General features: G+C 44.3%; 4 protein-coding genes across 4 annotated transcripts; all 4 read left to right on the top strand.

The window, feature by feature from the left end:
- Positions 1-87: 87 nt before the first annotated feature.
- Positions 88-1511, top strand: PADG_05398 (uncharacterized protein; the record flags this gene model as incomplete). Its single annotated transcript, XM_010762686.1, has 3 exons — positions 88-221; positions 293-1234; positions 1298-1511. The coding sequence occupies 3 exons, from the start codon at positions 88-90 to the stop codon at positions 1509-1511; spliced, it is 1290 nt and encodes a 429-aa protein (XP_010760988.1).
- A 359-nt stretch (positions 1512-1870) lies between these two features.
- On the top strand, positions 1871-2924 carry PADG_05397 (uncharacterized protein; the record flags this gene model as incomplete). The annotated part of the gene is made up of 2 exons (XM_010762423.1): positions 1871-2226; positions 2297-2924. 2 exons carry the CDS (start codon positions 1871-1873, stop codon positions 2922-2924), a joined length of 984 nt encoding a protein of 327 aa, XP_010760725.1.
- A 2328-nt stretch (positions 2925-5252) lies between these two features.
- PADG_05396 (uncharacterized protein) lies at positions 5253-6551 on the top strand (the record flags this gene model as incomplete). Its single annotated transcript, XM_010762422.1, has 4 exons — positions 5253-5406; positions 5731-5802; positions 5964-6262; positions 6381-6551. The coding sequence occupies 4 exons, from the start codon at positions 5253-5255 to the stop codon at positions 6549-6551; spliced, it is 696 nt and encodes a 231-aa protein (XP_010760724.1).
- Positions 6552-7677: 1126 nt separating this feature from the next.
- On the top strand, positions 7678-10033 carry PADG_05395 (uncharacterized protein; the record flags this gene model as incomplete). The annotated part of the gene is made up of 5 exons (XM_010762685.1): positions 7678-7790; positions 7906-8114; positions 8191-8712; positions 8782-9834; positions 9954-10033. The coding sequence occupies 5 exons, from the start codon at positions 7678-7680 to the stop codon at positions 10031-10033; spliced, it is 1977 nt and encodes a 658-aa protein (XP_010760987.1).
- Positions 10034-11875: the final 1842 nt, after the last annotated feature.

Here is an 11875-nt window from a genome sequence, read left to right as displayed (position 1 = left end):
CAGACAATTCGCAACGTTATTTCAAAAATTATCGGCCGCTCAGTACCACCAGTTACGAGTGAGCGATACGGGTTATATGCTGGCAAAATGGCGACAGCAATAGGGGCACCACATCAGTATAAACAGCCTTCTCGAAATGGAAAAAAAGCATGGAGAAAACATGTGGATGTTACTGAAGTCGATGCGTGCCTCCAACGTGTCCGGGAAGAAGAAATCGAAGGGTAAGATTATGTTTATCGTAGTTTTATTTGGTGTTTAGAATGTATTACTGAGGTTTTCTTTCTTACTACAGTGGTGTCATTGCCGAATTGCCGTCCGACGACCTTTTTATTATAGACTCGAAAGGTTCAGACGAGATTCAACGAAAAGTGAAAAGTACCAAAGCCCTTAAATGTGATGAGATACTTGCCCGAAGATCCGCAATTCCAGCAGTCGATGGCCGCAAGCGCGGAAGCTCTAAAGTTACAGATGGAATAATTGAACCGAGAAGCAAGCGGACCAAAAGCGATTGGATTACTTATAAGGAGTGGATGCGGTTGAAGCAGGTTGCGAAAGCTGCGAACCCATTAGAGCAGGACATTGATAATAGGATAACGCACGATCCCTGGGCCGAAGAACCCACTTCTGGGCCTACAGAAGAAACTAAGTTCAATTTCCTAGAGAAACCAAAGCCTATTGTCGCACCTCCTACTACGAAGCTTCCACCACTTTCATTAGCAGCGAACGGAAAACCGGTGCCGTCAGTGCAGAAACCCAATGCTGGAATAAGTTATAACCCGACATTTGAAGACTGGGACCGACTTCTAACCGAGGAGGGCCAAAAAGAAGTTGAAGCTGAGAAGAAGCGCCTGAAAGAGGAGAAAGCAGAGCAAGAAAGACTAGCGCGGATCGAAGCTGCAAGAAATGAGAGCGAAGAGGCCCGATCGGATGATGAGAGTGCTTGGGAGGGTTTTGAGAGTGAATATGAAACTCCTGAATGGTTGAAGAAAAAGCCTCGGGAAAGGAAAACCAGGGCTCAGCGAAATAAGATAAAAAGAAGAAAAGAAGTTGAGAGGAAGGCAAAGTGGGAAGCACAGATAAAGAAGCGAGAAGAGCAAGCTGCTCAAGTTAAAGCAATAGCTGAGGCAGTGAAGGCGAAAGAAGAAGCCGAGAAACAATTGCAAAAGGTCGACGACGAGTCGTCGGCCGAAGGAGATGACCGAGTTCTCCGGAAGCGACCCTTTGGGAAAATCCCGTAAGCCACCCTGTGCCACTATCTGCACATAGGCTTTGCTAATTTGAAATTTGTTCTTCGTAGGGTTCCCGAAAGGCCTCTAGAGCTCGTCCTTCCGGACGAACTGCAGGACTCTCTTCGTTTGCTGAAACCTGAAGGCAATCTTCTCGGGGATAGGTTTAGGAATCTCATAGTTCAAGGCAAACTTGAAGCCAGGAATCCAATCACGCAGCCGAAGAAGGCGAAGAGGGAATATACGGAGAAGTGGACCTACAAAGATTTCAAAATTAAACCATGAATGAAATAGGTAAATTGGCGTTTTGACTGAACACAACATAGTATGAATTCTAGCAAATTAATGTGATTCCCTATACCTTTTTATTTTCTTCGGCAACAATCAAAGAAACATTGCACGGAGTACTCGTACAGCTGTGAGCGCATAAAAACGCTTTATTGTTGTTTCTGTAGTGGCTTGTGCCTTTTGTTTGCCTTGTTTGCATCACGTCATAAGCGCCGATTTCAAGAGTTATTATATTCTCTGCGGCGATTCCGCTCCAGCAAACATTTCATTGTGCGATCCCTTAAATTAAGGAACAATTCTCTACTAATTTTCTCCTATCAGTCCTGGAATGCACAGGTAACATTATTTCCATTGGAATGGACCTGAATAATCTCTCAAGCAATTGGCGAAAACTTCAAGCAACCCTGAAAAAAGACAGCCCCTCTACCATCCAAGAGCGCCAAACAAGTGCTCCGGTCGGCAAGGATGGAGTAAAAAGGAAGCGAACATCGCTGCTGCCATCTTTGGTACCAGAGAGCAAAGGCATAAAGGCAAAACAAACGTTCAAGAGACGAAAAATGGGGTCAATCATATCGACAGCTGCTGCAGCGGAGGAAACGGACACACTTTCCATAGCGGCTATTTCGCAGCGGAATGGATCTACAACTTCCACAGTACAGGAAAAATCGCAACCTGCTGGTGAAGCAAGGGTTAATGAAGGATTATCTCCTACGTTAGTTTTCTGCAACAGCTAGTTCTACAGTTACTTTCCATGTCTCCTTAAAATCTAACAGCTCCCATAGTGCTACAGTAGGAAAATACGTTGCAATCGACTGCGAAATGGTGGGCGTAGGTCCCAATCCAGATCGCGACTCAGCCTTGGGCCGCGTGAGTATCGTCAACTATAACGGCGAACAAGTCTACGATTCATTCGTTCGGCCGAAGGAAACGGTGACGGACTGGCGGACACATGTGAGCGGGGTGTCACCGAAGCATATGGCGGAAGCTAGAGAACTAGAAGAGGTACAAAAGGACGTTGCGAAAATTCTAGACGGTTGCATTTTGATAGGCCATGCGATCCGGAACGATTTAAAGGCGCTGCTCCTTAGTCATCCAAACCGAGATATACGGGATACCAGTAAACATCCTCCGTATCGTAAACTTGCTGGCGGAGGTTCACCGCGTTTGAAGATACTAGCTTTGGAGCTATTAGGGTTGGATATACAAGGAGCCGCTCATTCGAGTGTAGAAGACGCGCGGGCAACTATGCTTTTATTCCGACGGGATAAGGAGGCATTTGAGAGGGAGCACGCGAAGAAATGGCCACCGATACGTGCACCCATAGATAAAGAGAATTATGGAGAGGAAAGTAGTGGGAGAAAGCAGATAAAGGGGAAGAAGAAGAAGAAGAAAAAGAAGGGAAAGAAATAGGTGCTGTTATAGAGGAATAAGTTCAAGGTTTTTATAGAGGACGGAGTTCCAAGGTTATTTGTGTTGGGCACCGTGATAATGTTTAAATACCCACCAAGTCGTATGCAGTGATGCGTATTTGAGCTTGATATTTTGATTCCAGCAATATATATCCAATTTATTGAAGACCACGCATTTTATTCGCATCTTGCGAGCTTCAGGAGATGGAGGGTAGTTATATGCTTTGTTCGTAAACTAAGGTAATCCGACATCTTTTTGATCACGACACCTAGTTATTTGGCAAATTTTCAAATTAAGCAACAACCACTAGGAATTATATATAGAAATTATATAGAATATATCATTAGGTCTGTGAGCAGCTAGGAGCTTTGTGTTTTATATTGCCACATTTTAATATAGCGTGGTGGTGCTCATTTTTTTAGTTCTCAGATTTGAATCCTCAACCCTCCCCTCAGCGGGCTGATTAAGCTTCTGAGCCTGAACAATCATAGTCTGTCCTTCTTGAGCTGTTAGAATCCCTTTCTCAGCTATAGAAGTATGTGGCTTGCTTCTCTCTCTTTTGTTTCTGTCTAGTGTTGGCATCCCTCAGCTGCTTGACTTCCTCTGTTAAAAGAACAATCTTATGCATGGCCAGCTGATATCCTTTAACTGGCTGATTGAGAGTTTGAGTTGTGGGATTAGAAAGAATAAATTGTATGATGTTTAATCTTGCTGCTCTGCTGTTCCAATTGTTCATATTGCAGAGGGTCTTGGAGGTCCAGAAGGATTGAAATCCATGAGATCCATGAGCTGATCCTGGCGGGGAAGGAGTATGGAATTGAGTATGTAGCTGAGTAAGAACCTCATCTGGATTGAATGATATCAAGTCCATGACTTTGAATCTGTTTCTTATAGTAGTATTCTTCATAGTCTCCTGCCTAGCTGCTGTGTAGCTGATTAGAAATTCATCCTTGTCAATATGATTGATCTCCAATCTCATGCTTTGCTCAATCTTCTTGCCATACACTTACTTTAGTGATGAAAAACAGCTTACATATTGTGGCTGCAGTGGATGAGATGAATGAGGAGGCATATAAAAGAGCTACAATATGATGATCCAAGTAGAACTTGTCAAATCCAGCTGTAGCATAACTGCCATGTCCATTCATAATTAGCAGTCTATATCTACTAGCTGTATGAGCCTCAGAATGTCTGTTGAATACCTCTTGCAGCCATATTAAGCCAAGCTTATCTGTAGTCCAACCCTTCTCACTAAGACCAAATATTCAATCCACTGGCAGTTGCTTGTACCATGAGGATTGATAAAGCTTGCTCTTCAATATGATCATAGAAGGTAGACTTCAGCCTATAGCATTGACTATCTCAATCACAGTTGCTCATTCTCTATTTCCTGAATGTATAAGAGATGACTTGCCTTCTTTCTCAGCTCTAGTAATCACCCAGGCTGTTGTAATAACTCTCATTAGAAAGTCAATCTCATCAAAGTTGTACATATCGTTCAGCACAATTCCATACCTCTTTATAGAATTATTCACCAATGCAAACCATTCATGTAGGAGCTTTAAATCCTCGCATAAAGCTCCCTCATAGTTATATACTGCATGAGAACCTAGTCTCCAGTTCAGAGTGCTGTTTGATAAATATTTCCACCCATCTTCCTCCAACAGTAGTTGTAGTAGCAGATTCTCACACTGAAAGTAGTAGATTGGCCATATCTTGTACAATCACGATTCATGGAGGCTGTCCTCTCTCATCCATGTATATTATTCATTGGGCTAGAGATTCGTCTTCTGTAGAGGTCAGCTTTCAATTGTTAAGTTGAGAATTTGAATGCGTAGCGCCTCTGTATATTTTATAACATAGCAAGAAGTATAGGACGCGAAATGACTTAGCAGCAGCTCTAAGAGTTGAAATTTGATTCATTTTATAAGCTTTAATAGCTAATGAAAGTTTCCTTGATTAGAAGCTTCTCTGCTGAGGGTGGTTGTCATATCGAATAATTTAATGACCTAGGATGATCAAATAAGTGTTGTGATCAAAAAGGTGTCGGATTACGTTAACTAGTTAATTACACGCATCCAACGCGTCGCGGAGAATGAATATTGATTAAAAGCAGCAAAGGAGAGAAGAAATTTATTCTCCCAACATCTATATATGAAACCCCATTTTAATTCAAGCTTATATTCTTGTTTTAATCCTGCTTGTTGAATTGGTGTGTACGACTATCGAATTTTGGAGCGGCAAGGCGGTGCAGAAAGCATCCCTTGAGCTTTTTCGACTCTTTCCCACCCGCCCCAAAAATCACCGACGAAGCTGGAAGATCTCAAAATGTTTGCATTACGACCACCTAAAAGGAGCTCTGATTTAGATCCAGAGTGCCCGTCAATTACTCCAAACATCCTCCCGTGCCGGATCCATCATGACGGACCTGTCGAGATATCCACGAGATATTGGGATCCGGTATTCGACATGAACAACCCCGGTACGATTGGAGCATGCTCTTTTGTTCAATTCTTTGTATCTTTACTTGTCGTTCATTTTTCTTGTTTTTAAACCTCCTACACAGTACTCCATTGGCCATGCTTTACGCTATTCCAATGGGTGGTGGTTAGGGTTTGCAAATCGCAGGCTGCATCGTCACAACTCAAGATATTCCTCATCCATGGGATGGATATACTGGCTTTCAAATAATACGTTTCGTTGCATGTGCCCTCTCTGTGTTTTTAAAATTTAAGCCTACTACTGTATTTCCTTACAATGCCCACTTCTAAAAGTTGTAGCAAACGCTGACGTTTATAACATCCAGTCACTGCAACCGCATACTTTCGCGGCAGGAAACTCAGAGGCAGAAGAGTTGCTATTCCGGAGGGATATCAAGGTATTCCTCCTACATCTCAATTCAGTGGGAAATAATGCCACTCTTACAAAGGCAAAGGGGAAAACGTCCTCAAAACAGACAGCCTTGAGATGCAATCGCTTTGAAACAGTTGTAAATCAATTAGTCTAACTCGTCCAAAAATCTTTGGGGGAAATTATCAGGAGTGCTTGCGAGTCAAACAGATCGGATTCTCGAATCACAAACATCAAAATCAGGAATCAACCGGGATAATAACCATGACCGTACACGGGGCAATTTCAATGAAGATGGGAATGTGGAAGAAGAAGAAGAAGAAGAAGAAGAAGAAGATGATGATGATGATGATGATGAACCAGTGACGACGATACTCGAGAAGGAAGGTGCATTTTCTGAGTTCGTGGTATGGAATCACCAAAAGGTGCCTGCGGCCGATGACCCTTTTGTGAAGGGCGTCAGTGAGTGGATTCAATTTGCCGAGGCGGTAAGTCTTCAGGTTTTATATCCTGTGGTAGCCCATATTGTGTTCCCTTTCCACATCCCATCCCCGCCTTTGTTCATTTATGCCTAGGAAGAACTCGACTCTGTCATTCTAGAAACAGGTACATCACGAACTGCTTTTGTCAATGGAATTCACTTCATTATGGCATAAGGAGGTATTTGATCATTTTGCTAACTTTGAACGCGGGGCGCAGATGCACCTAACACCACCAGATGAGCCGCAAAAAGGTCCAGAGGAAACGAGAGGGGAGAAGGACGAATCAAAATCCTAATTGAGATCCGCGCCTTTAGCTAATGAGAATAAACTTCGTCTTTTTGTTGATAGCTCTCCTTTTTTTGGTAGATGTACGGAGTGTGTGCCTATCCATGTCCCACGCTTCACACGGAAGTTACCCTCACTCGACAATCTCTGGGTAGAATGTTGCGACCCGTAACGAGACTTCTGAAAAGACCTCGTCCTAAACATGGTTAACCATTGAACAAATATAAACGAGAGCAATATCCCACTGCAACTATTGCTCTTATGCACGAGACGTTTAACACGCATCGTGGCGGAGTAACTAAATCCATGGCACTTAACCACTAAAAGTGTCGGGGGAGACCCAGCAGTCTTGAGCTCAAAACCACGAACAATAAAGTAGCATCCGCTGCACGTGTGCTACAAACCCAGATAACCTTATTTATACCGAGCAGGGGCCGAGAAATAGCAATGACACCCTGCCCAAGATCCATCAATCGTCAATCAACAGGCAATCAACAGTCAGCAGTACCTCACCAGTCCAACTGCTCCCAAAGCTGAAGACAACCGCCGTTAAGCCGTTGCGTATTAGTGAATACCTGTTAATACATGAAAAGAGACGCAGAGTAACGTGACGAGCAATTAAACTTGCGTGTTCCGGTGCCGATAGTTAAGGTTCGTTTTTAGTAGTTGGTTACTACCGCCGGGCGACGGGTATCACGAACCGTATCTCGAACCGTTCAACCTAAACACACACCCCCAATTTTCCCTGCAACCAATGTATCTACGCTAAAGCTGATGTTCATTTTACTTAGAATGTTAACAGTGCACGTGTAGCTGACCTTGGATGTCATTCACTTGTTCCAATGCTCCTCCCGTTCCTATGTTGGTAAAATTCCGGGCCAGTCCAAGATGCTCTCGGAGCGTGGTATTGGCTTGATCTGGTTTTCCGCCGACTGGCTGTTTTCCAGCTCGTTTTTTGGTGTCGTTGATCATCAGTTACACAACTACAGCAGGATGGAAGAAAGACTTGAAAAAGGAGCTACCCCAGCACCTTTTCTTCTGATTCTTTCTTTCTTTCCCTTTTCTCTTTTCCTTAGACAGGCGTTCCCAGCTGTCCATTCATTCATGAATCGCAGCACTCGCAGTTCTCTTTAACCATGAAGCTTTCGTGGTTTGCTAGTGTTGCGCTGTTTGCTTCCGCTAGTCTGGCTCAGTCCTTTCAGCGGCTTGGAGGGTGTCCTAAGCTAGGCTGTATCTTCCCGCCAGACCAGTATGTTGAGCTTTGTTTTCTATATCATAATTGTACGCGCAGGCGGGGGGAAAAAAAAACATCTAGACTTGTTAAAAAATGCACGATAAGAACCCGGTTTTAACTTATTTTCTAGGGCGGATTTCTTGGCTGGGCAATATTTTGATATTCGTCTCGAGGTCCATTCGCCTGTCAATGGTTCCGAAGCCCGTAATGGGGAGCCAGATCCCAACTTTACTTTCACCATTACCAAGAAGGGCCGCAACAATAAACCACAGAAACCAACCGATTTCTTCAAAGTGAAGGAACCTGAACTTGAGAAATGGGACTTCACCTGGTACGAAGGTTAGCTGACTGCCCTTGAAGAAATGCAATTGAGGCTGGGAGTTTATGCATTCTAATATATGCGACGGCTGAAAAGATCTGTTTGCGCGGGACGAGAAAAAGCCTTCATTGGTGAAAGTCACATCCAAGGCCTATCGTCGTGTTGCGCTATATCAGCCTGGAGAGTACGAGGCAACCCTCACTTACTATGATGGCCAGAAGACAACAGCAACGTGGCTGGTTAGAGACCTGGCTGAAGTCCGCAAAGCGAAAAACGTGATCTTATTTATTGGTGACGGCATGACGACTAACATGATCACGGCCGCCCGTCTAATTGCTCATCGTTCTGTCAACGGTAAATATCAGAGCAAGATGGCACTGGACAACTTCCCTGTGCTTGGCCATCAAATGACCCATTCTTTGGATTCATTCATAACCGATTCCGCCAATTCAGCCACCTCTCTTTACACTGGTCATAAAACCACCATCAATGCCCTAGGTGTATATAAGGACTCGTCGAAATCAGTCTTTGATGATCCGAAAGTCGAAACCATTGCCGAAATATTCCATAGAGTTTATCCCAAGGCGGGCATTGGAATTGTTTCTACCGCTTTCTTAGGTCAGTTTTGCGACTCGTTGTGTTTTTTATCCCTAGTGGCAGTGATAAAATAAACTCACTATTTCCTAGCTGATGCAACACCCGCTGCTCTGACTTCGCATACCCGGGATCGGGGACAATATGGGCATGTGATTGATACCTTCTACAATGGGGTGACTAATTACTCCTGGACTAGATGGGATGGTCCAGATGTTCTGTTTGGCGGCGGAGCTGAGAACTTTCTCCCCGGGAAGTCCCACAAGAACCAGAATTACTATAATCTCTTTGCTGAAAAGGGGTATAGCATTAGTTGGAACAACACTGCGCTGGCCGAGGCCCCAAACAACCGCAAAGCATTAGGTGTATTCTCTACCGGTGTCATGGCGAAATGGCTCGATCGAAATATCTACCCAGACAACCTCAAGAACCAGAAAAACCATCCAGATGGTAGCGACAAGGATGCTCTGGACCAACCAGGTCTCAAGGAAATGACCCTTAAGGCCATCGATATCCTCAGCCACCGCAGCTGCAAGGACGGGTGGTTCCTCATGTCCGAAGCCGCCAGCATTGACAAGCAAATGCATTCCCTTGACTACGATCGCGCTCTTGGAGAATTGCTTGAGCTCGACGACACCGTGCGCGCCACTATTGACAAGCTTCGCATGCTCAATCAGCTTGAAAAAACTCTCATCCTTGTCACAGCTGACCACGGCCATGGCTTCGATGTCATGGGCTCCGTCGACACGAAATATCTGAACGCCCAAAAGACGGACCGCAAAAAGCGCGAGGCTGTTGGCGTGTACCAGATGTCGGGCCTGTCTCAGTACACCGTGCAGACGGAGAGGTCGTTCTATTATAGCGAGGGTGTCCACTTCCCTGCGCAGTGGGATCCTCGTTATTCACTTTTCGCGGGTGTGACTGCGAACCCGGATCGAAGGGAAAACTACCAGGTGCACAAGGATGGGCCCCGAAAACCTGCTGTGGAGCTGGAGAAAGGATCAGATAACTACTATGTTAATTATAAAGATGCCGTTTCTGGGTTTGTGATTAACGGTACACTGTCTGTTTCAGAGGATCAGGGTGTGCATTCTTTGACGGATGTACCTGTATTTGCCATGGGGCCATGTCAGGAGTTGTTTGGAGGTATGTCACCATCATCTGTTTTTGGACCTTTTTTGTCTCCCATTTTGCTTTTTCAGCTGTGGTTGGAAAGGCAAACTTCTCAATCTGACTTGGATGTTAACACATTCTCCAAAATCTAGGTGTTTACAATAATATCGACATATTTTTCAATATTGCCAAGTGTCTTGACTTGGGGAGGTCAAAGGAAGCCAATAATTAGGAGGTAGGGAGGGGAAAGATGTTGACTTCAGGATTGCGATGAACAGAAGCTGGCTGACATATTGAGAGCTTTCAAGAATACTCTGTTTCTACATCCGGCTTCGCTGTACCCGGCTGTTCGTCAAAGGTGACGACCTATTATTACTTTCCTGCTGCTTACTGCTGCTATATGTATATACCTACGTTAACTACCTTTTAAGATCTTATTATAATTCGCTCTCATGCGGTAACAAAATGGCTATGGCTACACGCTATACCAATTTTCTCCTATGCAAGAATATCGATGCTTTGTCTGTCTCCTCGTCGTCCCCTATCTCTTTTTTATCAGAGTTGTGTAAATGGTGGGGAGAATAGGAGGGATTAAAAAGGAGACGTGATCAGAATTGAAAGATAGGGAAACGATATCAAATACATTTGTTTATCACGTCTCCAGAACCGGAACTCCCAAGATTGCTCAGGGTCTGCCCTGGTGGAAATTTGCCCAAGGCTATTATTAATAAACACTGCAAAGCAACGGCGGTCTCACTAACCCAACCCCCCCCCCCCCCCCCCGCCAGCAAACTAAGCCCCCAAAGGCATAAATTTAGAACACGACAATGATGAAAAGACTATGTTCAGAGAAGGAATAAATAAATCTAATCCAGTCAGGAGAATGGAAGATGTCGAGACCTCATTTCCGTTGACCTGCTGGATCTGAATTCGTTAAATCTGCCTCTTTCACTCTGGACTCTCACCCAGATAACTAGGTGGTTAACTACATATTACTCAATTGGAGACTGAGTCCATCTACGCCCCCAAGCGGGAAGTTTCAATGTCTTCACGTATCTCTTGAATGATAAGACTGGAGAAGATGAAGCTGATTAAAGAACTGTAAAAAGATGAAGTTGAAGTGATGCGCTTTGATGGCATGACTTTATAACTTCTAGTTACTAACCAGTCACTGCCAGTAAAACTACTCTGGTCACCATACAACCGCATCGAACTGCAAATCAATCTGTATTGTGGGAGTGCGAGATTTGATGCTGCAGCCAGACACAAGTCGACCTACATGGAAACTGAAACCTGCAGGTTCCTCTGTGGTAAATCAAACCCTTTGCTCTTCATGCAGGCGTTAGTTCACGATATGCTATCTCCAGGAGAGGGCCAAGTCGAGCAATTTCATAAATTTTAAAGCAGCCATGTTGGGCTCCTCACACAAAATTCCTGGAATCGGCTGCCGAGGGTGAAATGAATAAGCGTAGCCGCCCGATGGTTTACGGAATAGAATCCACAGAATCAGGACGCCGTCAGAGAAAATGCCTCGCTCTATATTGTCGGTGCGGGTTGGGTTTGCTGTTTATTGACTGCTCAAGTCGCATCTGCATTGGAAGATATATTGGGACCTTGATGGGTTAAATGCACGGATATATAAGCTTATGGGCAAGGCACACACAGAAGCCTCGTGTGGTTGGTAATCATTGCTGCATCTGCCATGTAGTGAGAGTGGCTGTGTTCCGCTCTAAGACATCGGAAAACGACGTAGAGGAAGAACAGACTAGTTATGTATAAATATAGTTACTATAAAAGTATATACTGTGAATACGTGCATTGAAGGGATCTCTCGCAGACATTGTCAATACGTAGTGGAACCGCGTATTCCACCAAGCTCTGCGACAGGATTACGAAGAAACAAGAAGAGGAAGAAGCAGAATGGGTATTTTGGGTGTATTAGCGCCGCTCGTCATCCTAGATCGCTCGAATTTGCCGAGTATTAACCGGTAACCTCAAGAGAGATTGAAGAATATATCAAAGAAGGGTAAAACAGAGGAAAACAAACGAAAGGTCAGGTAAAAGAAGCCTCTCG

Source organism: Paracoccidioides brasiliensis (assembly GCF_000150735.1).
Source record: "Paracoccidioides brasiliensis Pb18 unplaced genomic scaffold supercont2.6, whole genome shotgun sequence".
NCBI lineage: Eukaryota > Fungi > Ascomycota > Eurotiomycetes > Onygenales > Ajellomycetaceae > Paracoccidioides > Paracoccidioides brasiliensis.
This window is presented reverse-complemented; position numbering and strand designations above follow the sequence as displayed.